Below are 26,749 nucleotides of genomic sequence, written 5' to 3' on the forward strand. Positions count from 1 at the left end.
TTGTAACTACGCATACCAAATATACAACATGTTTACCTGCTGTTGCGCATTTAACTCCAGCGTCTTTGTCATGTTCACATTGTTGATTTCCCCATCCATTACGAAAACAACTTGTTATATTTTGTTCGTCTCCATTACAATTGACATAAGATAACCATATTCGTCCAGAACCTGATGGAACCTCCCCGCCTTGAAGAGCATTAAAGGCGCCTGGATAGCCAAGTTGTCGGCATACCACCCTGGCATCTCTTAAACTCCAACCATAATCACAAATTGTTCCCCATTCTCCATTGTACAGTACTTCAACACGACCTGTTCCATTTGCACTCGATGGTCCCTGTAACCTCAGTATAACCGGCGTATCTGCAAGAGCTTTAAAGTATTTACGAATATATCAGGTCAATGATGGTATAAATTTGATATAAATTAAAAATTATTTCTAAGGTTATGGAACTGTGTAGTCAAACTAAACTTAAAAGTAATTAGTAGGTAGTGCTAAAAAAGTAATCAGTAGGTAGTGCTAATAGTTGTAAACCGTATTGACTGATGAAAATTTGTCGGAATTTTTCGTTCTCGAATGGACTCGTACTGGTATTGGGCCGAAAAGCTAAAAATGAAACAGTTTTTTGAAGATCAAGTCTTTAGAAATTTAAGTCGAATAATTGAATACATATATATTCATGTTCTGCATCTTCAATTTCTTTTGAAATTCTATTGTCCTTAATTACATTCACTTAACATGGATATATGAATATTGCCCACCCCCCAAATATTGATGGCTACACCACTATACGAGCAAAAAAGTCTCCGCAGTAAACACGATTATTTTGTTGTACGTACGGTTGCCAAAACTATTGTGAATCCTCGTTCGACCTTGGATTTTGGTTAAATAAAACCAAATGAATGTTCACGTGCATACAATCCATCGAAAATTACCTGATTGGTAGGAAATGAAATGAGAAGAATTTTTCTCAAATGCCTTACCCGATGTACTACATTCTACTCCAGCGTCTTGAGAATTCGAGCAGTCAGTATTTCCCCAACCATTGTGAGAACAACTTGTCAGATTTTGTTCCCGGCCAGAACAACGAACGTAACTTAACCAAATAACTCCAGAAGATCCAGAAGGTACGTCGCCTCCAGTAAGAGGCCTAAATGCATCCGGGTATCCAAGTTGACGACATGCAACCCTAGCATCATGTATACCCCAACCATATTCACAAATTGTCCCCCATAGTCCTTTGTGGAAAATTTCAACACGACCTGTTCCATTTGCACTTGATGGCCCTCGTAACCTCAGTGTTTGCGATTGATTACCAGTAACTTCAAAATCTGTAATGAATTTATGTTGTAGCCATAAATTTAAGTTGCAGGAGGGTATCAAATTTTCATAATAATATTTGCTGGAGTATTTGTTTACGCAAAAACATGGCCACCCACAGAAGTGCGGGCAGCAATTTAGGACTACGGGGAGCGATTTTAACGGTTCGACACATGTGGAAACAAAAGGTGTATACGTAGTATTTGACTCCGATACCTGTTGTTTTACATTCTACCCCAGCATCTTCCGAATGCCCGCAATATCCAATGCCCCATCCTGCGTGAGAGCAGCTTGATATATTTAGTTCTTTTCCAATACAACCAACGTCGTTTAACCATATAGGTCCAGTACCGGAAGGAACCTGATATCCAGAAAGCGATCTAACAGCATCGGAATAACCAAGCTGACGACAAGCAACCCTGGCATCATTTATATCCCATTCATCATCGCAGATTGTTCCCCATTCTCCAAGGTAGAACACTTCGAGGCGACCCTGTCCAACTGTACTCAATGGCCCTTGTAATCTCAATGTCCCATGTTTATCTGAAAGAGCTTGAGAGAATATCCCGAGCTAATTGAGTTCACGGCCAAACGGGTCATGGTAGAGTCAGAGGTAGCAAATTTTAATTTTTGAACCACAAAATTACATGTGTGAGGTATGGAAAGACAACGTCTTATTTCTCGTATAAAATCGCATTAAAACTGGAAAAGTCGGTTTAACGAGACGAAATTAAAATCATGATAAAGTATTTACTATTATTTATGGGAACTAAGATTCAGGTATTTGAACTTCCGTCCCCAATGTGTATTGTTGCACAATATCTTCCTCCTGGGTTCTAAGCATGTAATTACTAACAATTAAAGCAATCCCTCTTGGAATTTTTCAAAACCTTATAACCGGTTTGCAAAAATTAGCGTAAGTGATCTTAAATAAGTATCTAGAACGATTATTTTTGTTATAAACTTTTACATGTACGATTTGTCTGTCTAAATACTTTCTAGAACTTTACCTGCTGTAAAGCACTGAACACCAGCGTCTTCAGAATGGCTGCAATCGTGAATTCCCCATCCTTGATGAGAACAACTTGTTAAATTTCTTTCTATTCCAGTACACGAGACTCCATCCAACAAAATATGTCCAGAACCAGATGGAACTCGGTCACCATGAAGAGCTTCACGGGCATCTAAATAGCCAAGTTGTCTACATGCAACTTTGGCATCCTCAAAACCCCATTCATCATCACAGATTGTCCCCCACTCTCCCTCGTAGAATACTTCAACTCGACCAGTACCATTCGCACTCAAAGGACCTTGTAACCTGAGTGAACCAGGCTTGGGAAGAACTTAAAGGAATGAGGTGATAATTTCAATATTTATTAATGATCAACTACAGAATCATGAGGGCATGAGAAGTAAAATCGTATATTTCACTTCAAAACCTTTTAAAGTTAGTCCAGATGAAGAAAAAGAAGGAGAAAAGCCAATTAACGAGTTAAAAGCAAACGGAAATATAGTTTTATTATTGTTATAAGATTTACGAAACGTAATTCTAAGATTAAAAGCTTAGAATAATCAAGTTTAGGATGATAAAGATGCCTAAAGAAATCTTAAAAAATTCTTTCGAATTATCTGGTATTGAAATATTGAACTGATTATGCTAACATTAAAATATTTACTAGAAAATAGCGGTCTTTACACAATGATGAAAAAACAGAAATAATGACGGTTGGAAAGACTGAGGTTATCACATGCTATGTAACTTTCTATGAAAAAGGCTTTCATTGAGGATTAACGAAAAGAAATGTAGTCTCCAATGCATACTTGATACTTCCACCGTGAAATAGTGGTAGAGTGAAAATGTTTGGTTAAATAATTAGCCTTTGTAGACAATCATTGGGAAATGGTCCTAAAACTCGTTTAAATTCAACTATCCATCTTTGAAACAACCAGCTGCAGGAAAACAAGGCTTACTAAGAAGATATAGCCTGGACGTAGCTTTACCTGTCGTATTACAAACTACTCCTGCGTCCTCCGAATGTTTGCAATCCTGGTTACCCCATCCACGGTGAGAACAACTTGTTATAACTTGTTCTTCACCCGTACATATGACGTCGTCTAACCAAATGGGTCCAGAACCAGCAGGAATCTGCCCCCCTTGAAGTGGTCTGACTGCATCAGAATAACCAAGTTGACGACATGCAACTCTGGCGTCATTGATATCCCACTCGTCGTCACAGATCGTCCCCCATTGTCCACCGTGGAGCACTTCAACGCGCCCTTTTCCGTTTGCACTCGATGGCCCTTGTAATCTTATTGATCCAGGTTTACCGGCAACAACTTGAAAGAAAATGAAAAGCAGTAGCAATTTATTCACTGATGAAGGCCCGAAAGCTTTGCAGTATTATATACTTACGTGGTGTACATACAAGCTTAATTACTTATTGATATTTATACTGTTAGCTACCTGATTCTCATTTAGTCGGCAGTTAAATTTTACCTGCAGAACTGCATTCTACTCCGGCGTCTTCGTTGTGTTCGCAATCGCTATTCCCCCATCCATCATGCATGCAACTTCCTATGTTCTGTTCTTTCCCACTACAAACGACGTCATCTAACCATATCGGTCCAGAACCTGAAGGAACCTGGTCACCTTTAAGCGCTCTGACAGCAAGGGGATAGCCAAGTTGACGACATACAACTCTAGCATCTCTGATATTCCATCCATCATCGCAGATTGTCCCCCAGGTTCCATTGCGATATATTTCGACACGACCAGTACCGTTTTCACTCAATGGACCTTGTAGCCTCACCGTTACCCTTGAACCTGGAAAGGGAATTTGCCATTGATGGTATGAAAATTCAGGCCAAAAAATGGTGAAGGCCTTGGTTATTTACAGGAGTTATTTATCTAATGGCAAACATGGGGAATGAGGTAACACCCCCAGTCCTTAGTGCGAAATAGTGCGAAAAAGTTTTGGAATCACATAAACCATTTGTGGGGCATGATGTCAGATATCATAGATAAATACTTTATTGAGGAGCTTTATAAATATATGTAAAAATGAGTTAATTTTCTAATTTCCTAATTTTCTAGCATCATGCCTAAAATTCCTATACGTTTAAAGTCGGTCTCATTTATTATGATTACACTATAGTGAGTGACTACACGAAGTATTTCGTATTGCCAATTGCCATGTCTTGCCATAGACAATGCTGGAAGAACATACAGTGATCATGACAGTGATTGATCTTTAACAGTTGTAATGCTGACTTTTGAATCTTGCTTTGAAAGATTTTAATTACGTAAACAACAAATTAACTATATTAACTTCGTCTATTGATGAAATACACTATCGTTTTAACAAATGCTTCGTTTATTAATATGGAGTCAATGATTGTACAACAACAAAACTGCAGATTTGAAATCTGTCGAATATGAAGCATCTATCGAAGCTTCACGGACGCAGAAACTGTTGACCTATCATGCAGGGCAGTTCTGATTCGAACAAACAGTTTTTGCAAGACAAATCATACCACATAAGATTCAAGGTGGGTAATATTTGACTTTTATTTGTAGGATACTAGGATTGTTGATAGATCAGGAGCTTAGACTTAGGGCAACTTGAGTATTCATTGTTTCTCAATATTTAAAACAGTATTTGAATGCCTATTTAAAAAGTCTTCATGAAAATTATTAAAGAAAATTTTGTTTTCAAAGAAGAAACTTTCACGTTGAGTATCGAGTTAATACTTTATGTTGTGCGAGTGTAACGTCCGGTAATTGTAATGACGGGATACAAACCTTAGATTTTCATTTTCAGATTTACTTTTATGAAATAACACCGGTTTTGTGGATTGAAATATGTTAGGTGATAGACAAGAGCGAAGAAATGTTGCAAATGTGTTTGGATAGCATTTTTTACTTACTTGCGCAGACCAACTCAACTATTGAAACATGGCCTTTGGTAACGTCATGTCTTTAAAAGGTGTTTTACGTAGGGATTGCAACTCTAATCAACTTTAAGTTGGTCAACATTGTAATGTAACCACCTGTCGCGTGACGGTGCTGGTGACAGCTCCCCACTATTTTGCATGATAACATGACACTGTTTCAAATACTACCTCCACCCGTCCGACCCTATTCTTTCAGTGAAATCTTACGAATAAATTCCGGGGTTTTTTTGGCGGAATATTGCACTCCATGCTGCCGATAATGCCCGAACGATTGTGGCAACGGGATTGTATTTCTTGCATATGAATCCATTACCGACATTTAGCAAGTTAATTTCGCCAGTTTTGCACAATTTATAAACACCCTGGTATATATTTCACTCGTTTTAACTCCTGGGCCATTGAGAAATAATAAAGTGAAAGCAAATGAGCAGAATACACCGGGGAGAGGGATGATGGAAATAACGATTTTGTTCATGCGAACGATTATGTATGTTTATGTCAAATTATGAGAACAATTGTATGATTATAAGATTATATGATTATAAAAGCCCCGCAGCTAGTTTACGAAAATACTCTCTTGCTAATGAAATACTCCTCCTTTACAGAAAAAGTTCCTCATTTTATAATTTTATGAGCAATCTGGGCGGTCTTAGGTTAAATGCCCCACAGCAATCTATGAAAATGTTCCCTCGTTAATGAAATGATCCTATACAGAAAAAGTTCCTCATTTTATGTTCCCCAATAATCAGTGCACCGCACGCGGTCAGAAATGTTCGCGTGTGTCGTCAACAACTGTCATTAGTAATCAACTTACAATTTTCCTGACCAATAAGTTCCTTATTTTTTGGCGTAAAATTGTATTTTGCATCAAGGGGAATGCCGAAATTAAATGCTGTGCAAAGCAATTTTTCTTGTCAAGTGCGAACATTCCACATCCTGTTTTCAATAAATGCACCGCACGCACAGTCAGAAACTGCTATTAATGATCTTTTTATCTTTTCACACGAAGAAGTTCCTTATTTTTTTGCACAAAATTGTTCCCTACGTGCATAACTTGAAGGTTGTTCAGTTTTCTCGTTAGAGGTGATTAACGTTTGTAATACGACTGCTGGCTAAGACTTTGAATAGCACAGTTTGGTTGCATATTTTTTTACAAACTACTGACTAGCATATTATTTTGCTAAGAAGATGGTATAACACCTATGTTTTTACTTCAGATATTATATAGCAAACAATCTTAAAAATATACATGATTATGATGACAAAGATTTTAATTTCAATTTCACGTTCATCAAAAAGTAACTATACTATAAAGAAGTCGCATTATATACTTAGATAGTAGTGCAAAGTTTTAAACCTTTGACGGGAATATTTGTCAGTGCGAAAAAATCAGAAACTTCTACTAAATTGTAGGAACTTGTAAAAATTTAGCCGAGTGATAGCCCAGTCACAATTTAGCTACTCACCCCAAAATCTCCCATATTTGCATAAGTTTGAATTACGAAATTACTAAACTGCCCTAAATTTGCTTTTTACTGGCAGGTGATAATTCATTGAAAAGGGGTGTTTGTTGAAATAACAAGGTAAGCTTGAAAACCTTATCAACTTGTACAAACACTTACTGTCCCCAGACTGGCTACTTAACACCGGATGGTGTTTGTTTTGACCGCATTGAGCAACAGGAAACTTTTCAAATCAGGTAATTTTAAACATTGCTATATTTATAAAAAATGTATGAGCTACAGGGGTTGCTGTAGTGAATAGGTAATTAATATACAATAAATACTTAATGAAATGCTCGCGGGTGAATATCACCCATGAAAACATGGGAGTCGTGCAAACTCCTGGCGACCTTCAGTTTATATTTACAGTTATTTACTGTAAATATTTCTGCTGCATTTGAATTCTGTTGTTGAAATTAGAAATATATCCAGCATATTTATTTATTTATTTATTTATTGTGCTTCGCTTCAAACATCATACATTAATTGCATTAAGGCTAATAATGCATAAAAATAAAGAAAGGTAAAGAAAAGAAGCTGGGAAACAACAACAGCTTAACGCCAATTATAGTGGGCTCTTTACAAAATATTAATATAAATATGGAAAGCAGAAATAAGGTCGATTGATATGAAGAATTCATTAATGTCTTCAACAAGCGTTTTAAAATGCGAAACGTTTACTAGGTATATATTTACGATAGTAAGCAAGGATTAAAGATCTTTTAAGAAGCAGTCGGAAAAGAGCAATGTGATACTGATCGAGATTATTCTTTTTTCGCGTGTGGCTTTATTTGTAAAGAATTTCACCGCCGCATGATTTGCGAGTTGTTTATTCAGCTTGCGTTGTATTTTTCTGTTATTGGTATGCGTCTTAGTTCGACTAAATTTCACAAGCTGTTCCTTCTGTCGGTATGCATGTGCAGATGTAGTAGGAAGCTAATCTTTACATCATGACAGGTCTTTGACTTTGCTATGCTGGATGTAATCATGCAATTTTTATGTCCCTTGAATGTCGCCCGGACATACTCATTTAATCCAGATTATCATATTATAAACATTCGAGGTACATAAGGGTTATCTGGATTGATACCGGATACCACCAAGTACCGAATTCAATACTCGTTTATTTATTTATGTTGCATAATCCTCTTCATATAAATAAGAAATTGATCTTGACCATTGATAACCGCATTCAATTAACTTGTTGTAAACAAACTCGACAAAATGTTTTTTCTGTCAACTTAGTTATATGCAATCAAATATCTCAATTATCTTTTTCTTGCGCAGTTGTCGTAATTATCTGGCATTTCAAAAATATGTATCGACTTATCGTGCTATTAAATTCTTGGGGTCGTTCAAGCTTAGCTTGGGTGATGACCATGCCTTTTCAATTCCCGCTTTTCCTGGACGTCAACTAATAGCGCGAGAAAAATCAATTAATCCTGTTTTTAAATGAGTCAACTTCTCTTGAACCCGCCTTTCTAAGCGTGCACAGATCTTGAATCACTTGTACTAATGTAGTTGTTATAAGGATTCTTGTAAAGCTAAAGGATAGCATACATAGCACTCTTGGGAAGAATTTTAAACGTCCTGAAGAGGCCGTGATGTATGTGCAACGCGACGAAAACACTTTTTTTCGAAATGAGTCAAATTACGAGTACTTTTCAGCTTTCGTCCTAGCGTTAGGCTAGCTTGACTGAATTCCAGACTGCTAGCGGACCACCTGGTGTAGGTGCACTCGATCATATTACTTCTCAATTTCAAGTTCATGTAAGTGCAATTGAATTAAAGACTGCGCATTCGTCGGAGATTAGTGATGATTTCAGATTTTCACTCCTTGAATACACAGAGCGTTGCAAAGTATCTGTTGCCTTAATAAAGCGATGTTTTCCTTGATATGAAGACGCATTAATATGCGAAGGTCGCTCATACTGTAGCAAGTAGAGGAAGGCCTAATCAATTCTTATGATATCAGAGGCAACTTGCTACACTACACTCATCAAATAACTGCTTACCCTCAGCGCGGATAAATTTCAGACTGGGTTGACAGCCTGTTGGGGTCGGTTAGTCAAAGCCAAGATTTCTCGTTTCCCCCAGGGTCTAATTACATCCCAATTTCCACAATAGCATATCAATGTTTGATTCGGTTTTAAGTCAACCAAATATCAAATAAAATAGAGTCATCATTGTCCTGATATGCACAATAGAACATGATTCATTTGCTTGCTATTCGCATGCAATTCGATTAGAAATGAACTGTGTTTTGTGGAGGCTCGATATTCTACATGCGGGGAAGCTGATTTTAGTAATTTCACTAATTTGTATAATGGTATTAATTTTTTAAGAGGAAAAATTTCCTCATTTTCTAGCAGGAAGATCATACCAATATTTCAACGCTTTTCTCTATATGGGAGGAACATTACTTTCAATTTGACACTGCATACTATGGGACGAATTTGATCGTTTCTTCCGAAAGGCCAAAGTCAATGCAATTCCCAGCGGCAGTCGCTTGTTCACGCCGCGAAGCAACCGGCAATGACCCAGGCATTGTTCGAGAACTACTCTTGCCTGATAAGAGCTGAATAGTTTGCATTCAGTTTCTATATTTTCGACGTTGTAAATCATGATTATGATGACAAAATTCAGTCGTGTCAGGTTCACGTCGAAAGTTTCGGTATGCCCGAACACTGTTTTCATATGTCAACAAACGAACCAAGGGGTTTATCAAAGATCCTCAGAGGTGTAAAATATGAAGCGCTGGTAAAATTACTTTGCCTCGACTGGGATTTGAACTAGCATTTTCTTGTACCTAGACTGTTGAGCGGTGTATCTTCTCTCCTTCCCATTCCGATCATGCGAGATTTTAAAAATCTTTTGCAAGGATTTTGTTATGATTTTCCTGACGGGCTATTTGTCATCATTAATGACTGTTGATATTTGACTGGATCTTTCCAGGGTCGATTATATTTTTGCAGTATATCTTTGTTTTTTTGTACGGATTTGTCGGTAAAAAAAAGCAGATCGGCAAAGTCGCACATACATACATTTACTTTGTCTCTGAGTTCTGAACTAGAATTAATTGCATTAACCGAGCAAAGCTTTGGTACCCGCTCTAGTACTTTACAGGGATAACGGAGTTCACGGTGATGTCAAGTGTCTGAATTTACACAAAAGGGTTGCTTAATCCAAGTGTTAAAAACAGTTAAATACAAGCGAATGGTCTTCAATTAGAACTCGTCTGAATACCGACGTCAAGGACAAGGTTATTACTTATCAATTATGTTTATTGCCGGGTTGCTATATTTTTTTTATCAACGAATATTCTAAACTGTCTGAGTTTACAATCCGGTGTATTCAAAAACACCTAAACCATGCACTTTCTTAAGTTGCAAAATGCTAGCTTACGAACTGGATTTGCTTATCCCGAGTTCCTTGTGTTCTATGGCTCATTTCAAGTGCTTTAAAAGGACAATTTGCGTCAAACTTACCTTCGCACTGCAATACGGCGAGAATTAGTCCAATCAATACGCATTTTATGCAAATATTGCTTGACATCTTGCTAAAGTTTACTCGAATCAGCGCCCATGCATCAACTCCTGAAAGCATATATACAAGTATAATGGAATCGGCTGATTCGTATATTTCTCACTCGCAGCCCGAATATTAGGTCGAGATGATTTAGGTTGGATATCACTATAAGATGATTTCCCTAAATTCGCGAAATATATATAAACGCCACGGTTGCATTGATGGACATTTGACCCCTTAATCCTTTTCAGTCAGCGCGTTTCCGCAATGGTAATTGGAGCCATATGAGTAATGTACGTATGAGGGAAATTGTTCCCTTTTCACTCGAAATAACAGCTGAAATATGTGCTTACATGGCTTAAAACGCTCCGGGTTAATGAAACAATGTCGTGCTGCATCCCGAGAACGTGGTTTTTCATTGTTCTCAAGTTGGAGCAATTATAACATTGCTTCATCGCCAGAAAAAAAAATTTAGTCGTGTGCTTTTTCAAGCAAATCAATTTACACCAATCGATCAGTTGACATCCAATTTCCTTTGGAGACGCAGGTGAAAGTCGTGCGATGAATGAATGAATAACTCTTTTCCATGAGATTTAAAAAACGCATTACAGCTAAAGCCTGATAAAATGCCTCGGGATAAAATATTTGCATCGGATTATATATTATCAGAGATAAAATAATGGACTAAGATATACTAAACTATGCAAATATAGAAAAGCTTCAAATGGTCAAGATCTATATATTGTTATGTTAAAAATGTACGGTTACTTTTCTTAAGGGTACTATAACTGAAATTCTGTTCCGTAATTTTATTGCTGACAAAACAAAGTATAGGTTCTATCGCCGTATCTCGGGTTACGCTGTGATATATGTCGCTAACTCTTGGGAACTTTTCCACAAGATAGTCCGGTATAACTAAACCATGCATGATTTTAAAAACCATGCAACATGTGTCGAGTTAAAGTTCATCCTTTTAGTTTAGTAGTCGGATTTATATCAACTTTTTGTGTTAGCAAATCAGGGCCGCCATGTCATCGGTTCCCAAATACTGTGTAGCTATTACCCTGTATGTTACATCAGCACAACCATACATGAAATACAGAAATCCCTTGTATTACATGCGCAACAGTATGTAATATATTCAGGGGCGTAACTCGAACAATAATTGGGAAGGGGGGTGAATACTCATATATTCAGTTCTGCCCGATTTCTATTGTAAGCTATTGCACTACCAAAAGAAATCCGTAGGGCGGCAGAACTGGACATCACTTTGGTCTCTGACAAACGGAAAAAATTAATAGACGAATAGGAAAAATTCGAACCTTGATACCCGTAAGTGTAAAACCGCTGAAATTAATTGACCGTGTTGTTAAACTAATATATTATTATAGAATAAGCCCGACCCCGGTAAACCAAACGAAACTTTTGGTATATATTGTTCGTTTGCAAACAGGCTACACACAAAAATAATTAAGAAATTAAATTTTTTGATATTTATTTTTAAGCAATTTATTGTAGTGTTAAACCAACATTCAAAATTAGAATTTTTAACCCCAATGACATTCTACAGGCTATACAAGTTTGTCCTTTTATAATTGCTGCAGCCAGTAAAGTATTCATTCTTCGAACAAATATTTACTTCTTAAGTAATAAAGAGTATATAGGTATTGTGGAGTTGCTCCCTTTCTTGCAATATTTCGTTTCTTGGATTACGGCGCTAGTCGAAAAATAAGAGTGTATGATTAGTTGCAGAATTCTATTATCATAATATATATTATATTAGAATACATTATATTTTTTCTCACTTTTTAAAAAACTGGAGGAAGTATACGTCTTCTGATTACGTTTATTTATAAAAACTGTGCCTCCTAACGGTAAATTTGAAACCGAAGTAAAGGATATTTCCGGAGATATTAAGTTGTGAAATTCAATCGAAAAATGGGTATTTTTTTGACAACTTTAGTCCAAGTCCTTTTCTGCTATTGCAGATCACCTGGGTTATAAACAAGATGTTTTAATTAACAAGCTCAGTTGAGTATTTCTAATAAATAACCTTAGAATCGAAGTAATTAAGAATACTGGATGGTATCTAATCTTAGCTTACCACGGATGATAAGAACGTTCAAGGACAACAATGCTTCAATCGTTGATTCCAGATAAACAACAGATTGTCCATTGATGTTAACCTTTTGCCTCCTATCAGCGTCGACTGCACTAACCGCCAACGATTCTTTTCTATTCGATCTCTTCGTTTTCACCATTCTTTCTTTTTGTTTGAGATGAAAATTTTCGAGCTGACCCTGGAAATTTGTCGTGATAATCACATCGTATTCATTATTATTCAACAACAAAAACACATGGAAGTAGTCATTCTCGCCTATAAAATAGGAAAATAATACAGTTTAAGCGTTCCCTTCCAACAATGGTTTTAACTTTTCTATTGTCTAACGTTCAATAGGCTGCCTTTCTTTTAGACATAAATGCGACCAAGTAGCATAATTTGCTAAACTGTTTTCATGGCAACATGATTTGCCAATGCTGATGACACCTATAAATATCTCAAGCTTACAGAACAAGAAGGAAGTATTCATAACCATTCAACTGATGAGATATATTTTGGGGAAATAAATAATATTTTTGAGATGTATGAAAGCGCAAGCCAAAATGTTCACCACTTATAAACGTAATATTGACTAAAGAAATGGCGTTTTAAACCACAGTATCTTATTGACTGGATCACGATATTTGGTTTCTCCCACCTGTACTGCATTCTACCCCAGCGTCTTCTTCGTGTGTGCACCATGTATCTCCCTTTCCCCAGTCGGAATAAGAGCAACTGGTCAGGTTTTGTTCTATTCCTGTGCAACCAACACCGTATAACCAAATATGACCAACACCTGGGGGTGTCTGATGACCTTCAAGAGCTCTTATCGCATCTGGATAACCAAGTTGTTGACATACAGCTCGAGCTTCGTTTATATCCCAATCATCATCACAGATTGTCCCCCATTTCCCATTGTAAAGTACTTCAACCCGACCTGTTCCATTAGCGCTCAATGGTCCTTGTAACCTCAGTGTCACAGGTTTGTCTTCAATAACTTTCAAGGAATATCAGAGAATGTATTAGAACAGTGATGCCTGCTATATAGACACTGGAATATCTATTCCAAAAATAAAAAATGCATAACTTCTCTTCTGTCACTTGACAACTACAAAGGAATATCATGCAGCATCAGCGAGGACAAGAAAAATATCATCTTTAGAGTCCAGAGAATATAAAGCTCTAAAGCTAATTTCAAGGAGTTAAAAGTTAACTACATTCTTATACATCGAACCTTATGTGGTATGAAAAACTAAGTTTAACCAAATATAGAGGAGGAATAGAGATATCGTGCTCTCACCACACAGTAAGCTGCACAAGTTCCGAACCTTTTACACCACTTTTCCTTATACACATCTCCTAAAAACACTTACCCTATACCGGGATGAGCTTGCAAGTTAAACAAGCTCTGTGAAAACGAGAATTACGCTAATGAAGTTCCCGAAATTATTTGATATTTTAGGATGATTGCTAAATTATTTTTTGAGCTGAACCGCAGCTATACCTGTTGTACTACACTCTACTCCGACGTTTTCGATATAGCTGCAAGAATGCTGTCCCCAGCTTCCGTGAGAACAACTGGTAATATTTTGTTCTGCACCATCGCAATTGACGTTAGATAACCATACAACCCCAGCACTGGAAGGAACCTGAACGTAATGAAGAGATCTGACTGCATCAGCGTAACCGAGTTGACGACATGTGACTTTGGCATTTTTGAAATTCCATCCCTTATCACAGATCATCCCCCACTGTCCATCGTGGAAAATCTCGACACGACCTTCTCCGTCTTCACTTAAAGGCCCTTGTAACCTCAAAGACCCTGGTTTATTTGCTTCAAAATAAAAGTTTATTTAAGAAAAACATTATATCGACAAGGGAACATCCATCTAAGGGACGCAAGGTAACTGTAGGGTTTATCAACGCAAACTTGAGATACAGTACAGGTTTATGGAGGCAAAAAGACTTCGGTTATATGAAAAACCGTGGGAAAAACTTTACGGCGAATCTTTACCATTTTTTATACATTTTACTCCAGCGTCTTCAAAATGTGAGCAATCGTGTCTTCCCCATCCGCGATGAGAACAGCTTGCTATATTTTCTTCATCCCCGGAACAAGTGACGTCATCTAACCATATAGGTCCAGGATCGAAAAGAACGGCCGGCTTTCCCTGAAGTGATTGCGCTGCATCCAAATAACCAAGTTGACGACATACAACCCTCGCATTCTTTATATTCCATCCATCATCGCAGATTGAACCCCATTGTCCATCGTGGAACACTTCAACACGGCCAGTACCATATTCACGCAGGGGTCCTTGTAACCTCACTTGCACGGCCACAGGCTTATCTGAAAGAACTTAAAATCATATATATAGAATGGAGATGCTGCGGAGGAAAGCTTGTCATGATTTCATCGAAAATGGCTGTGACATGACAATTATGATAACAAAACCGAAATTTCAAGATGTAGGAAGTACTCATTGTCTTCCCAGTGATATTTTGGTGGAGATAGTGGGCGATGATTTAAAATCACGATGCAAAAGACGTGTATAAAACGAAGTTTCTGTTATCGGGATTCGAGAAAGCATTAGCAATGTCTTGATGAGCAGCTCTGATCGTTCTTCGTAAGCGGCATTACCTGTTGTACTACATTCCACTCCAGCGTCTTCGGAATGTGAACAATCATGATTTCCCAAACCATTATGAGAACAACTTGCTATATTTTGCTCTTCCCCAGTGCAGGCGATCACATCTAGCCATATAGGTCCTGAACCGGGTGCAACTTGTCCACCAAGAAGATTTCTGACAGCATCCGAATAACCAAGTTGGCGGCATGCAACTCTAGCGTCCTCCATACTCCATCCATCATCGCAAATTGTTCCCCAGATTCCATTGTAAAATACTTCAACACGTCCGGTACCATTGACACTCAGCGGCCCTTGTAATCTCAGTGGTAGACTCTCGCCTGCAGAAATGTTTAGTTTTTTTATATCGTATTAATAAATATTTATTTACAGTTTTTTACTCGACCGTAAAAGGTCTTCATGCTGTACTCTAAATGCAACGTTCTTGTTTTTGTACGTAAAAATCCATTTTTCACAACCACGTCAAGATCGCAACAGTTGAATTTGTTGCTTAAGGAACATGTTTGACCTCTTAGGTTGCTTTTTTATATTTTTTAAACGATATTTTGGTTATGCATGATTATTACCTGCCGTTCTACATTCCACTCCAACGTCTTCAGAGTGAGTGCAATCATGGCTTCCCCATTCTGAATGAGGACATTTTTCAAGACTTTCTTCTCCCCCAGTACAATCGACGTTATCTAACCATATAGGCCCAGACCCAGAAGGAATCTCGTCAAGAGATTTGAAGGCATCCTGATAACCAAGTTGGCGACACACAACCTTAGCATCTCTCATATCCCATCCATCATCACAAATTGTTCCCCACTGTCCATTGTAAAATACTTCAACACGACCTGTTCCATTTGCACTCGATGGTCCTTGTAACCTGACTGTCACAGAAAGTATATATCTGAATTTACAAGTTTAGCAAGTGACGTTTTTACTTTAGATAAACGGGTAAATTACAAAAAACCTACGATTATATCGCCACCCCGGTTGTAAGTTTCCTTCTATAGCTGATTAAATATGTTTTGTCATGCTTGACGTTAAAATACCTTCAATTCTGGAAGGAAATTTTGAGAGTTGCGGGCCCCAGACATGAATGAAAAATTGCGCTGTCGTTCGCTAATTATCATAACATGACCAAACTTAGTTGCTTTTAAAAACTCAAAAATTCGTAACAATCGCGAAGATAAAGCTGTGTTGTGTGGGGTTTGTCATGGAAAGTACATATAAATGGTTTAAAACCAGATTATAGCTGGAAATAACGATGACAAAAAAGAAAATTGTACTCGAAGTGTTAACAAAATCCGTCTTTATTACCTGTTCTACATTCTACACCAGCATCTTCTAAGTGATTGCAATAAGCATTGTGATCCCATCCCGCATGGGAACAGTTCGCCAAACTTTCTTCTTTTCCGGTACAATCCACGTGACCTAACCAAATATTTCCAGATCCAGAGGGAACCTGCCAAGCATCCGCATTGAGAGGTCTAACAGCCTCTTCATAACCAAGTTGACGACATGCAACCCTGGCATCATTTATATCCCAACCGTCGTCACAAATCGTCCCCCAGGTTCCATTGTAAAAGACCTCAACACGACCGGTTCCATTTTCACTCAAAGGTCCTCTTAACCTCAAGGAAGCAGTCATAGCTAAGAATATACATAGATGTATTTTCGTTAATTACAATCTTTTTTCTCTGCTCATGATTTTCATTAAAAACTTATTCATGTTAATCGATCTGTAAAGACAATCGATTTGAAAAGAAATTAATCTTGCGCAATGTGAATATATGAATGTGTCTCGCACGCCACTGAAGACTCTTTATATGTAGCTACAGCTGGCGTGTAAGGAAGTCGTTATATATTGGTTCGTTGCTTGCCGCCTTGAAGAATTCCGTGTTAAAAGTAGCTAGTTTCGTGATATTACATTAGCGGTACTTCAGCATACTGTGTATAGGTACTCGCCGATGTAATATGACGAAACTAGCTACTTTTAATCCGGAATCATTTTTCACGACGGGAAATAACGAGCCAATCACGAGTTCCTCACACGCTGTAGCTATATAATTATAAAGTGTCTTTTTATGACTAGAACCTATCATGTAAATAATCAGTAGAATTTTGTCAGTTTTGTGAGTAAAATTGGGCAATCTCTGAAGACTACTTATAATCCTAGGGTGACATTAATTTTTGTTTATTCGATATATATGTTTTTCATCAACTTTACTTTAGTTCCCCGAATTTAATGCTGCATGGTAGAACCCTCTTGAATTTGTAAAACTTCATTGATAATTTCGAGTATTTTTATCAAATTCATGGTGTAGGGCTTCATGACGAGTCAATCACGAGTCCCTCACACGCTGTAGCTATATAATTATATATAATTATAGAGTCATCAGACAGACTTCCGAATTTTCATGGATTTTTTAAAGTTCTATCTTTGAAAATTTGTTATTTGCCACAGAAAGTATATCTGAATTTACGGCAAGAGATTAGCTATAAATATGACGTTTTTACTTATAAAAAAAATTGAGATAAACCGGTATGACAGTATTTTAGTTGACACTGTGTTATTCGAGTATTTATCATCTTAAAATTACAAAAATTTACGACTGCAGCCACCCGGTTGAAAGTTTCCTTCTACAGCTGATTAGAAATATATAGTTGTTTTCCCCGACCAGGCCGAAAAAGTTGTTCATATACAAACAATATCATGCTTGATGTGAAAGTACTTTCGATTCTGGAAGGAAATTTTGAGAGTTGTGGCCCCCAAAATGCAACAATCGCGTTAGCAGATCGCGCGCGGTGTTGTGTTGGCCTTTGTATGTATGTAATATGTATAAGAAACCAATTTGCGTATGACTCACCTTGGCATTGGCATGACACAAGAATTAGACCACCGAGCACGCAGTTTAGGATAATATCGCTTGCCATCTTACTAAAGTTAACTCAACCTGAGAAAGCAAATACAAGGATGTTTCCACTACCTGTTTCCTATGATTTAAACAGCCTCATTCGTAGCGCGGGATATGTTAATAGGTAGGATTGACATTAGTTTGACGTTATGTTTACTTAGATGATTCACCCAAATTCTAGAAATATAAAGGCCAGGATGTAAATAAACATTTGACCTCATCAACCCTTTACCAGGCCCCACCAGTGAAATTTTCGCAGTAGTGGTAATTGAAACCTTATAATTATGCACGGGTAATATGGATGGGAAAAATTAGTCGGCCAACTTTTTCTCGTTAGTCGGTCAAAAAAGGCGTCCATCCTCTCCTTAAAAGGCGGCAGAGTAGATGATTTGCGCTCTAGACTATTTTTTGATCGAAGTAATAAGAAGAAAATAAATCATTACAGATAGAAAGAGCATACTTGAATTAGTGCAAATGCTGGCAAAGTTTGACTGCGAAATTTGCTAAATTACCGAAAATATAGCCATGCGAAGTTGGCATTACGGGCTGAAATGTGTAACTAAATTAGTTACAAAATAGTTCCGGCCGTATACAAAATCTTACAACTTTCGATTCCGAAAAGTGCTTACACAATTTAGTAAAATTACCACGCTTGGCTGCAAAATAATGTCAAAGTACGGAAAATATAGCTATGCGAAGGTGGCAATTTGGTATACTTTTCAGAGAGTTCATGTGAATTGCTGGTATACAAAGTATACAAAATTGGCTACTTTGCATGGTTATATTTTCCGTAACACTAGACATTTTGCGGCCAAACTTGGCGATTATACTAATTTCGGTATGCTCTTTTTAGCTGTGGTGATTTATTTCCTTCTTGTTACCAAGATCGTACAATCCATTACATTACAACAATACACAAATGAGATTGCAAATGCGTGATAATAATTAACTATGACATGACTTACATGTTAATTACGATTTAAAAACTATTTGAAGCTACTTTTATTCTCATCTAATAATGTAAAGGAGTTCAAGAACGAAATATACTTGTCGGTTCCATATGGATTTCTCAGTTTTTATGTTTTTCTTCGTAAGAATTATCCGTTCCGGCGGTTGGTGGCTTTTGTTTCCTCACCAACAATTTGATTTGAGTATCACTTCGTTGGGTGTTGGTATTTTTTGGCGTGATTCTCAGTTTACCGTTAGTTCCAAAGGGCAACAAGATGAAAAAGACAAAAATAAACAGTCCTTGTAATGTATTTAAAATGCAGAAGAGATACTGGAATGCTAGTTTGAAGTCGCCAATCGCCAGAAAACCAAAAGGCCAGGTCAATCCAAGGAGAACCGTAATTGCAATGCCCCGACGAGCCTTGTGGTAACCCGTTGTTTTGTGGTTGAACGAACCTAGGATCGATCGTATGATTGCACAGAAGGCCACGATGTTCCCGACGAATACGACGACAGCTGGAGTGACGAACGCCACGATGAATGGTACGCCCAGCAGTCGACAACTAAAAGAGTAAATCAAAAAATTCTAGTAAGCCATTTACGATGGGATCTTTGAGTTTTGAGAAACGTTAAGAAAACAGCTTCTGTCTTGATAATGTATTTTTACATTCCTGACGGATCGTCTATAACATGATTATTATATACTTTTAAACCTTATCAGCGGACCTATTAATGTCGTCTGATATTGAAAATCGAAAGCTGTCAAAATTTACTTATTCAAGCTTTGAACAACGGAATAGACACCTAAAAACCCAGCAGTGCGAATTCGCAGTCGTTGCTTACGTACAACGTAGTTCAATGTCCATAAAATTTTAAACTTTTCAAAGTAGAATTTAGAAGTACATCTTACCAAGATTTCGTGTCGCCATATTTATCAAATGCAACTATCGTTGTGATTGCTACGATCACAACAGGTGTGCCTAAAATATATCAAAGCTTATTGTCAGAAAGAAATTTAACACGAGAGAGTTGTGCAAGCAGCTTCTATTATGGAGCTTTAGCAATGACGAGCAGTTCAACTATATGTGTAAGATTCGTTATTTTCCCGCCATTCGTCATTTCGCGCCAAACTCGGTGTGTTTGCTTACGTAGAATTTTTTGCTCCGAGTTGTGTATCTTCTTCCTTAGCGGCTGTGCCATGGAAGGATATAGTTTTAAACGCTCAGAAATACATTCCTGAATTTTTCCATAATAACATACAAGAAAGTAAATCAGCATTTAGGTGACTGTCATATCATTCCCATCTGTTTTCAATAATGTCTTGTGCAATTGTTTTTCACCTCACTAGTGCTTGGTGCCACAGTGGCGTGGCGAAGGGCGGGTATGTCGTTAGATAAAGATTGCGTACACTGCTTGATGCCAACAAACTGTTATAATAAACCATGCACGCCTATATGTTACCGAAAAACGTAGACTTGCCCTCCTTTCCAAATATGATATGCTTGCCATGGGCTTTTTTGTAAAACAACGAATAAACAGAGTTTTAAAATTGACCAGCATTTGAGAGCGCTTGCGTACGCCGTTAGCTTTCAGCCAGCGGTTTGTCGTATCATGAATTTTAATACCTTACCCCATGCAAACAGACAATATCTTAGCATGAACTTGGATTGGGAAGAAGAAGGGAATATTTTCACAAATGCCAGATACATATTCAACGCTTCTACCCCCATCCACAAGAATGTAGCTAACAAGAAGTAATGCAAGGCAATTGCCGCTGCCCGACAGCCGTACAACGTGGATTTGGCCTTCTCCGCCGCAACCATAAATACGAATATCATTAGTGTCAAGGCGATGCAGAAGTTCAACAAAATCTTGTTTGGGACCTTTTTCCTGCGCTCTCTAAGATATAAAGAGACGATGGATTAGCAGATTTAAAGGGACATCAATGCGAACCAAAGTCATTCTTTTTGGAAGTGATTGCTAATCTCGTGCTTTGGTTTCAAACTTGCGAGTAAATGTGTTAAAGTGGTATCAAAGTGAAACAGCTGCCAAAAATGGCGGCTGTAAAACATCAATTTTTTTTATTCACCTTGCTCTTAGTGTCGCGATTATCGTTATAATTAGTCCAACCAATGATAGAGCGCACCCAACGTAACTGACTACACCAAGTATCTTATGGTGTGTCGGGGTATTCGTGGTTGCCGTCATGTCCTAAAAGAAGCCGGAAAAACTAATTTACACCAGCAATTCACATGAACTCACTGAACATTGGTATAACTAAGGGAAGAAAGTTAACGTTTTAACAGAAGTCAAAAGAGAGCAAACTTCTCGGATAAAAATAATATACACGTGAGTCAAATTTAGAGATTTAAGAATTTAGTCAGGTGATTGCAGACTTGTGTATATAGATTTATACCATTAGCACTGCAAAGTTGGTCATATGATTACAGTTGCAAAGAACTCTTCCTTTATCCAAAACTCGTTCAAGCCAACAGCCTTCCTGTGACCAATTTTCCAGACTAAAGTCCCAAAAGGAACACAAAGCACTCTTTTTATTTCCAGTTTTCTGAGAAATACTTGGGAAAACGAGCTTAACTGGCTCCTTTAAATTTGCGACCGGTGTCCCCTTAATGCTTCCAGCGATTACAAAGCTATCCAAGCTACTTTGAGTTTCCTTGGTATCTGAAGAAATTGTTCTAAAAAATTTTGTCTCAATAAAAAGGAAAAAAATGACTCTCTGTTTTATGAAATTCTTTGTAACGTTTGCCTCTTTAAATAATGTTCGTGGAATAATAAGTGAAGCTGACGTGATGGAAGAAACGAAATCACTAAAATTTGTTGAAATGCTCGTATTCTTCGGGTGTGCCTCTCCTGGCCTCTTTACCACTCCTGAAAATGTAAGCCCCGTAAAGTCTTTTGGTTGTATCTCTTGCAGATTAAGACCATAGTTTCTTTTAATTTTTTCAAATTTTCGGCCCGGACCAATAGGTATTTCTTTTGCGATATTATTTAATGTTTCAACAATCCTGTAAAGAAAAAACAGTAAACAAATTACATTAACAATGTTAGTTTTCGCATGAAATAGTTGTGATGTAATATCTAAGAGGGGCATTGTCATCAAAAAAATCCTGCAAAAAACTTCGATCGTTATGATACTGTGAAACCAGCCATCTAAAACAAGGGGGAATAGTGTTTTAGACCAATCAGCGAGTTTGTTTACATTTTTAATAAATGCATAAACTACTTTGACTACTTCCGGTAAAAAGGTTTTTTTTACATGAAGTATTAAAAATTTAGGCATTTTGATTGGCTTTGCCTGAAAAATGTAAAGGAATATGTGGATTAGTTTAAAACGAAATTTGACCTTGTTGCGATCTAAAGTGTCGATATCTGGACAACGGACTGGTTAATTTATATACCTTGAGGAAGTGTTTTTTTGTTGGCTTTTTGAGATTTCTTCCACACTTGCATCCAGGACATTGTCTATTGTGGTGAGCGAATCCTCAAAGGTCTATGGATGAATATGGAGAACACAGACTGAATACGAAGACGGATGCGCGTTACTAGTGTGAAGAAACATGCAGTCATACACAAGGTGCCTTGAATGCAGTTTGAAGTCTGATGGATGTGTATTACGTTGCAAAATGTCGGAGCCGTAACTAACCTCGTTCATTTTTTCCTTCACCGCGGCAATTTTTTCTAATATTGTGGCAATATTATTAATGTCCCCAGCTGAAGTCCTTGGATTATGATCAGACAGATTTTTCAAATCTCGAGAGACTTTCAACACATTAGCTGTATCAACGTCTTCCTACAATGAAAATGGTTGAAAGTACTTTTAGGTTACTCTGAAATACGCTGCCTGTATATCACCTCGCCGGGCATTTAATTACCTGCGCCAAAAGAAAAAGATCTTTGCTTCGTTTCTCTCGAAATTTGCATTGGTCCGCCATGACCTGGCCCCAGGCACACCCATTTTCTGTTTGGTTTGTGTGCAAACATTTACGAGTTGCGAAGGACTTGCGGTTGTTCGGACAAGCAAGTGTAGCAAAACTTCCAACTGAAGTTTCTGGCCACCGGAAAACTCCATACGCCTCGTGTGAGCCATCTTCCATGTTCGGACAGGAGACTTAAAATGGAAGCAGTTGGAAGCGAAAATAAAGCATATTTACTGCCTGCTGAGACATTATATGCACTCTACTATGTTTGGCTGCGTTGTGTGCGGTCATGAAAAGTACATATACAGTAGCAGGCAAAAGTTTGAGTCCAGTCGTTGTAGAATTCCAGTATTAAATCCTGGCAGCGTATTCGAGTAAAGACATGCGTGCTAGTGTTTCAATACTGTAAACCATATTAATTGCACACTGTTTTGGTCCTAATGATCTAAATTATAACAAAATAAAGTTCTCATTCCTTTACACTGCCCAAGATGGGTGGGAAAAAGGGCAAAGTAATGGTGCACAAGGACAAATAGTTGCATTAAGTATTGAAGGATTCTTTCCTCGTAAGATCGCAGAAAAAGTGAGAATTTCAAAGGGTGGTATGGAACTAACCTTGGAGAGGTTCGAAGAAACTAAATCCTACTCAAGCAAACTTTTAGCTGTTTCGGTCATGCTGGGTTTGGCAATATTGAAAGATATAATAGGAACCTAATCAAGGAAAAGTATCATCCGATTCTTCAAGGACATGGAATTTCATCTGGTACAAAGATAATCGCGCGTCTAACTACATGATAATCACCCTAAGCACATGCACATCTTCTATGTGCCAGAAATCTTTTAGAAGCAAACTCGTTTTGGTGATCTCGTTCTCATGGCTTTCCACCCCAAATTCCAGATCTAAAACCTATGGAGCACTTGTAGGACCGTTTTAACCGGAAAAGGGCGAGGCACAGACCCGCCAGTTAGAATGACTTGAGGCAAGTGGTCAACGAATGCTGGCAAGGTATCGACGTGCGACATTAAAAAATCTATGGAGGCTATGCCAGCAAGAATAAAGGTCATTTCAAGAGCAAAAAAGGCGGACACTAAGCATTCACATGTAATGCATGTTTGCACATTAACACACGTTAAATGAATATCATAACATCTCATAGTTGTTGTGCAGCATGTATTTTTCAGTCTACTTATTTACTTTTTTCTAGTTCACTTATAGGTAAGGTTTTCTGTAGAAAATTAATGTATGCTGCTAAAACAATGAGATACAGTCACTGGACTCAAACTTTTGCCTCCTACTGTACATGGTTTAAAAAACAGATTACAGCTGGAAAACCAAAGCTGAATCTGTATCAGACATAACGATGACAAAAGAGAGAATTTTACTCCAAGTGTTAACAAAATCCATCTTTATTACCTGTTCTACATTCTACACCAGCATCTTCTAAGTGATTGCAATAAACATTGTGATCCCATCCCGCATGGGAACAGTTCGCCAAACTTTCTTCTTTTCCGGTACAATCGACGTGACCTAACCAAATATTTCCAGATCCAGAAGGAACCTGCCAAGCATTCGCATTAAGAGGTCTAACAGCCTCTTCATAACCAAGTTGACGACATGCAACCCTGGCATCATTTATATCCCAACCGTCATCACAAATCGTTCCCCAGGTTCCGTTGTAAAAGACCTCAACACGACCGGTCCCATTTTCACTCAAAGGTCCTTTTAACCTCAGGGAAGCAGTCATAGCTAAGAATGTATATATTTAGTTATATATTTAGTTAGAACAACTTTTCAATTTGCAAACAATTTGGTCGGTAAAACCGTAATTAATGCAGCTTTCTTTGTTGTCGTCTGACCGTATGCATTAAACTTTGCAAGTTTGTGTTTCCACTAGCTTATCCAGTGCATCCACTACGGGGCAGAATTTTTTTATCTGGCATCTTTATTACCTGTTGTTTGACATTCCACCATGGCGACTTTTAAATTACTGCAAGAGGTATTTCCGCTACCCCATCCTTCATGGGAACAATCGGTCAAACTACTCTCTGTCCCAGTACACGCGACTTGAGATAACCATATAACAGCTCCATATGGAACCTGGCCACCAGGAATAGCTCCCACCGCATCTGGATAACCAAGTTGACGGCATGCAACTCTAGAATTATTTATATGCCAACCATCATCACAAATTGCTCCCCATTGTCCGTTGTGGAGTACTTCAATACGCCCTGTTCCATTCGATGGTCCTTGTAACCTCAGTGACCTTGATTTACCTGCAGCAACTGAAAATAATATATAAAGAGAGTGGTCGTACTGCTATAAGAAAAGGATACACCGGATAAACGGCTTTAAACCACAGATAATACTTCGACACAATTGGTACCATTCTCGCTTATAAGGTGAATGATATATTCACAGCTGCACAAACTAGGAGATACGAAAGTTTAAGGCCATAAGTAGGAAGTAAAAGTGACTGCACAAGCTATAGACCTCCAGCAACCTGTACTCTCATTTCTCGATGTCTCTGGTAATTTTATCAATCATAATCCTATAATTTCTATTTATTTAAAATTTTTAAAGAACTTATTTTATGTTGCAAATTGTTTTATATTAAATGCAATGATAGTTAATTTGTTGAAGTTGTCAATGAAACTTTTCATTCTAGCCAATTAGGACGTTGCTAATTACCATCCTTCATCGACTGAAATGTTTTAAGTTTACGTAATGACAGTTAATTTGTCGAAGTTGTCAATGAAATACAAACTTTCCATTCATTGCGATCCTTCATATTATGCGCATGCGCGTAACTAGCAAAACCATCAAGCATTGACCGCCTGAAACCCACCTTCAATCACATGAATCTCCGGGCGGAATTAGTGCCCTCGCACGGCGCTAGCTCGGGAGTTTTAATATGTGCAACATGCCACATGCGAAACGACTGAAAAAACAAAGCTGAATCCGTATCAGAGATAACGATGACAAAAGAGAAAATTGTACTCGAAGTGTTAACAAAATCCATCTTTATTACCTGTTCTACATTCTACTCCAGCATCTTCTAAGTGACTGCAATAAGCATTGTGATCCCATCCCGCATGGGAACAGTTCGCCAAACTTTCTTCTTTTCCGGTACAATCGACGTGACCTAACCAAATATTTCCAGATCCAGAAGGAACCTGCCAAGCATTCGCATTGAGAGTTCTAACAGCCTCTTCATAACCAAGTTGACGACATGCAACCTTGGCATCATTTATATCCCAAAGGTCATCACAAATTGTCCCCCAAGTTCCATTGTAAAAGACCTCAACACGACCGGTTCCGTTATTACTCAAAGGTCCTCTTAACCTCAAGGAAGCAGTCATAGCTAAGAATATACATAGATGTATTTACGTTAATTATATAGAACAACCTTTCCAGATTTCAAATTGTTTAGTCGGTTAAATCGTAATAAAAAGTAACGAATATTTATTATTTACTATTTACGTGCTTGCATGATTGAAAATAGTATAAATAGCTTTATAAAGATACAGTCTTTTATCTCTGCTCATGATTCTCACTAAAATCTTATACGTTTTCTTGAAAATCATTCGCCTTCGTATTTGATAGTAAGAATCGTAGAATGATTGTACAAGGCATAAACCAATACAGATTACACTTACCATAAGGCTATTTAGTTTCAACTCAGGAAAAATCTCCTTTGGATTGAAACGGACATTTCCTTTGTCGGTGAGTTCTCAAGCGGCTTTTATACAAAGGAAACTTTCCTGTCCAGTCCGATCCAAAGGAGAATTTTCCTGAGTGAAAACGAGCCTTTAGAAGTCAATGCGATTGTTAAGAAGCCTTGTTGCTCTGTATTTGGCTCTTAGCTCTATCATAAAGTGCTGTTGTGCCTGGTTAGGCAGAACTCA

At 37.8% G+C, this 26,749-nt stretch overlaps 3 protein-coding genes across 4 annotated transcripts in view; all 3 read right to left on the reverse strand.

The window, feature by feature from the left end:
- Positions 1–10,517, reverse strand: part of LOC114534676 (deleted in malignant brain tumors 1 protein-like) — a 61,179-nt gene extending 50,662 nt beyond the window's left edge. Inside the window, exons 1-7 of the mRNA XM_028556150.1 lie at positions 10,266–10,517; positions 3,819–4,145; positions 3,323–3,658; positions 2,332–2,664; positions 1,538–1,873; positions 985–1,332; positions 37–372 (exon numbers count right to left, since the gene is read on the reverse strand). Coding sequence (XP_028411951.1) covers positions 37–372; positions 985–1,332; positions 1,538–1,873; positions 2,332–2,664; positions 3,323–3,658; positions 3,819–4,145; positions 10,266–10,383 — 2,134 coding nt within the window. The 5' untranslated portion in view covers positions 10,384–10,517. The remainder of the gene's footprint in view (positions 1–36; positions 373–984; positions 1,333–1,537; positions 1,874–2,331; positions 2,665–3,322; positions 3,659–3,818; positions 4,146–10,265) is intronic.
- A 1,308-nt stretch (positions 10,518–11,825) lies between these two features.
- Positions 11,826–18,076, reverse strand: LOC114534652 (deleted in malignant brain tumors 1 protein-like). 2 transcript variants are annotated; one of them, XM_028556125.1, is made up of 9 exons: positions 17,910–18,076; positions 16,360–16,692; positions 15,621–15,926; positions 15,048–15,374; positions 14,421–14,756; positions 13,911–14,240; positions 13,065–13,403; positions 12,410–12,682; positions 11,826–12,022 (listed from the first exon to the last, which is right to left on the reverse strand). In XM_028556125.1, the coding sequence occupies exons 1-9, from the start codon at positions 17,974–17,976 to the stop codon at positions 12,015–12,017; spliced, it is 2,319 nt and encodes a 772-aa protein (XP_028411926.1). In that variant the 5' UTR covers positions 17,977–18,076; the 3' UTR covers positions 11,826–12,014. The 2 variants fall into 2 exon arrangements, with proteins under 2 accessions (XP_028411926.1, XP_028411925.1); XM_028556124.1 differs by having other exon boundaries at positions 14,421–14,765.
- A 900-nt stretch (positions 18,077–18,976) lies between these two features.
- Positions 18,977–25,632, reverse strand: LOC114534677 (adhesion G-protein coupled receptor G6-like). The gene is made up of 11 exons (XM_028556151.1): positions 25,605–25,632; positions 24,794–25,126; positions 24,258–24,590; positions 22,799–23,034; positions 22,570–22,716; positions 22,325–22,416; positions 21,322–21,931; positions 20,995–21,116; positions 20,536–20,804; positions 19,816–19,885; positions 18,977–19,468 (listed from the first exon to the last, which is right to left on the reverse strand). Exons 1-11 carry the CDS (start codon positions 25,630–25,632, stop codon positions 19,027–19,029), a joined length of 2,682 nt encoding a protein of 893 aa, XP_028411952.1. The 3' UTR covers positions 18,977–19,026.
- Between the last annotated feature and the right edge of the window lie 1,117 nt (positions 25,633–26,749).

This window comes from Dendronephthya gigantea, unplaced genomic scaffold (genome assembly GCF_004324835.1).
Source record: "Dendronephthya gigantea isolate DGI-Jeju-01 unplaced genomic scaffold, DenGig_1.0 000104F, whole genome shotgun sequence".
In the NCBI taxonomy this organism is placed as follows: domain Eukaryota; kingdom Metazoa; phylum Cnidaria; class Anthozoa; order Malacalcyonacea; family Nephtheidae; genus Dendronephthya; species Dendronephthya gigantea.

Bases quoted from the DNA above. Each gene is read 5' to 3' on its own strand.
- LOC114534652 (XM_028556124.1), bottom strand. From the start codon at position 17,976: ATGGCAAGCGATATTATCCTAAACTGCGTGCTCGGTGGTCTAATTCTT. The intron at 16,693-17,909 runs GTGAGTCATACG...GTATATTCTTAG, and splicing joins TGTGTCATGCCAATGCCAAG to CTATGACTGCTTCCTTGAGG. The intron at 15,927-16,359 runs GTAATAAAGACG...TTTCTGTGACAG, and splicing joins TGGTGTAGAATGTAGAACAG to TCAGGTTACAAGGACCATCG.
- LOC114534677 (XM_028556151.1), bottom strand. From the start codon at position 25,632: ATGAAGGATCGCAATGAATGGAAAGTTT. The intron at 25,127-25,604 runs GTATTTCATTGA...TATTATTTTCAG, and splicing joins TCGCAATGAATGGAAAGTTT to TTGCTGCAGGTAAATCAAGG. The intron at 21,932-22,324 runs GTATATAAATTA...TTTTCTTTACAG, and splicing joins CAAAAAAACACTTCCTCAAG to GATTGTTGAAACATTAAATA.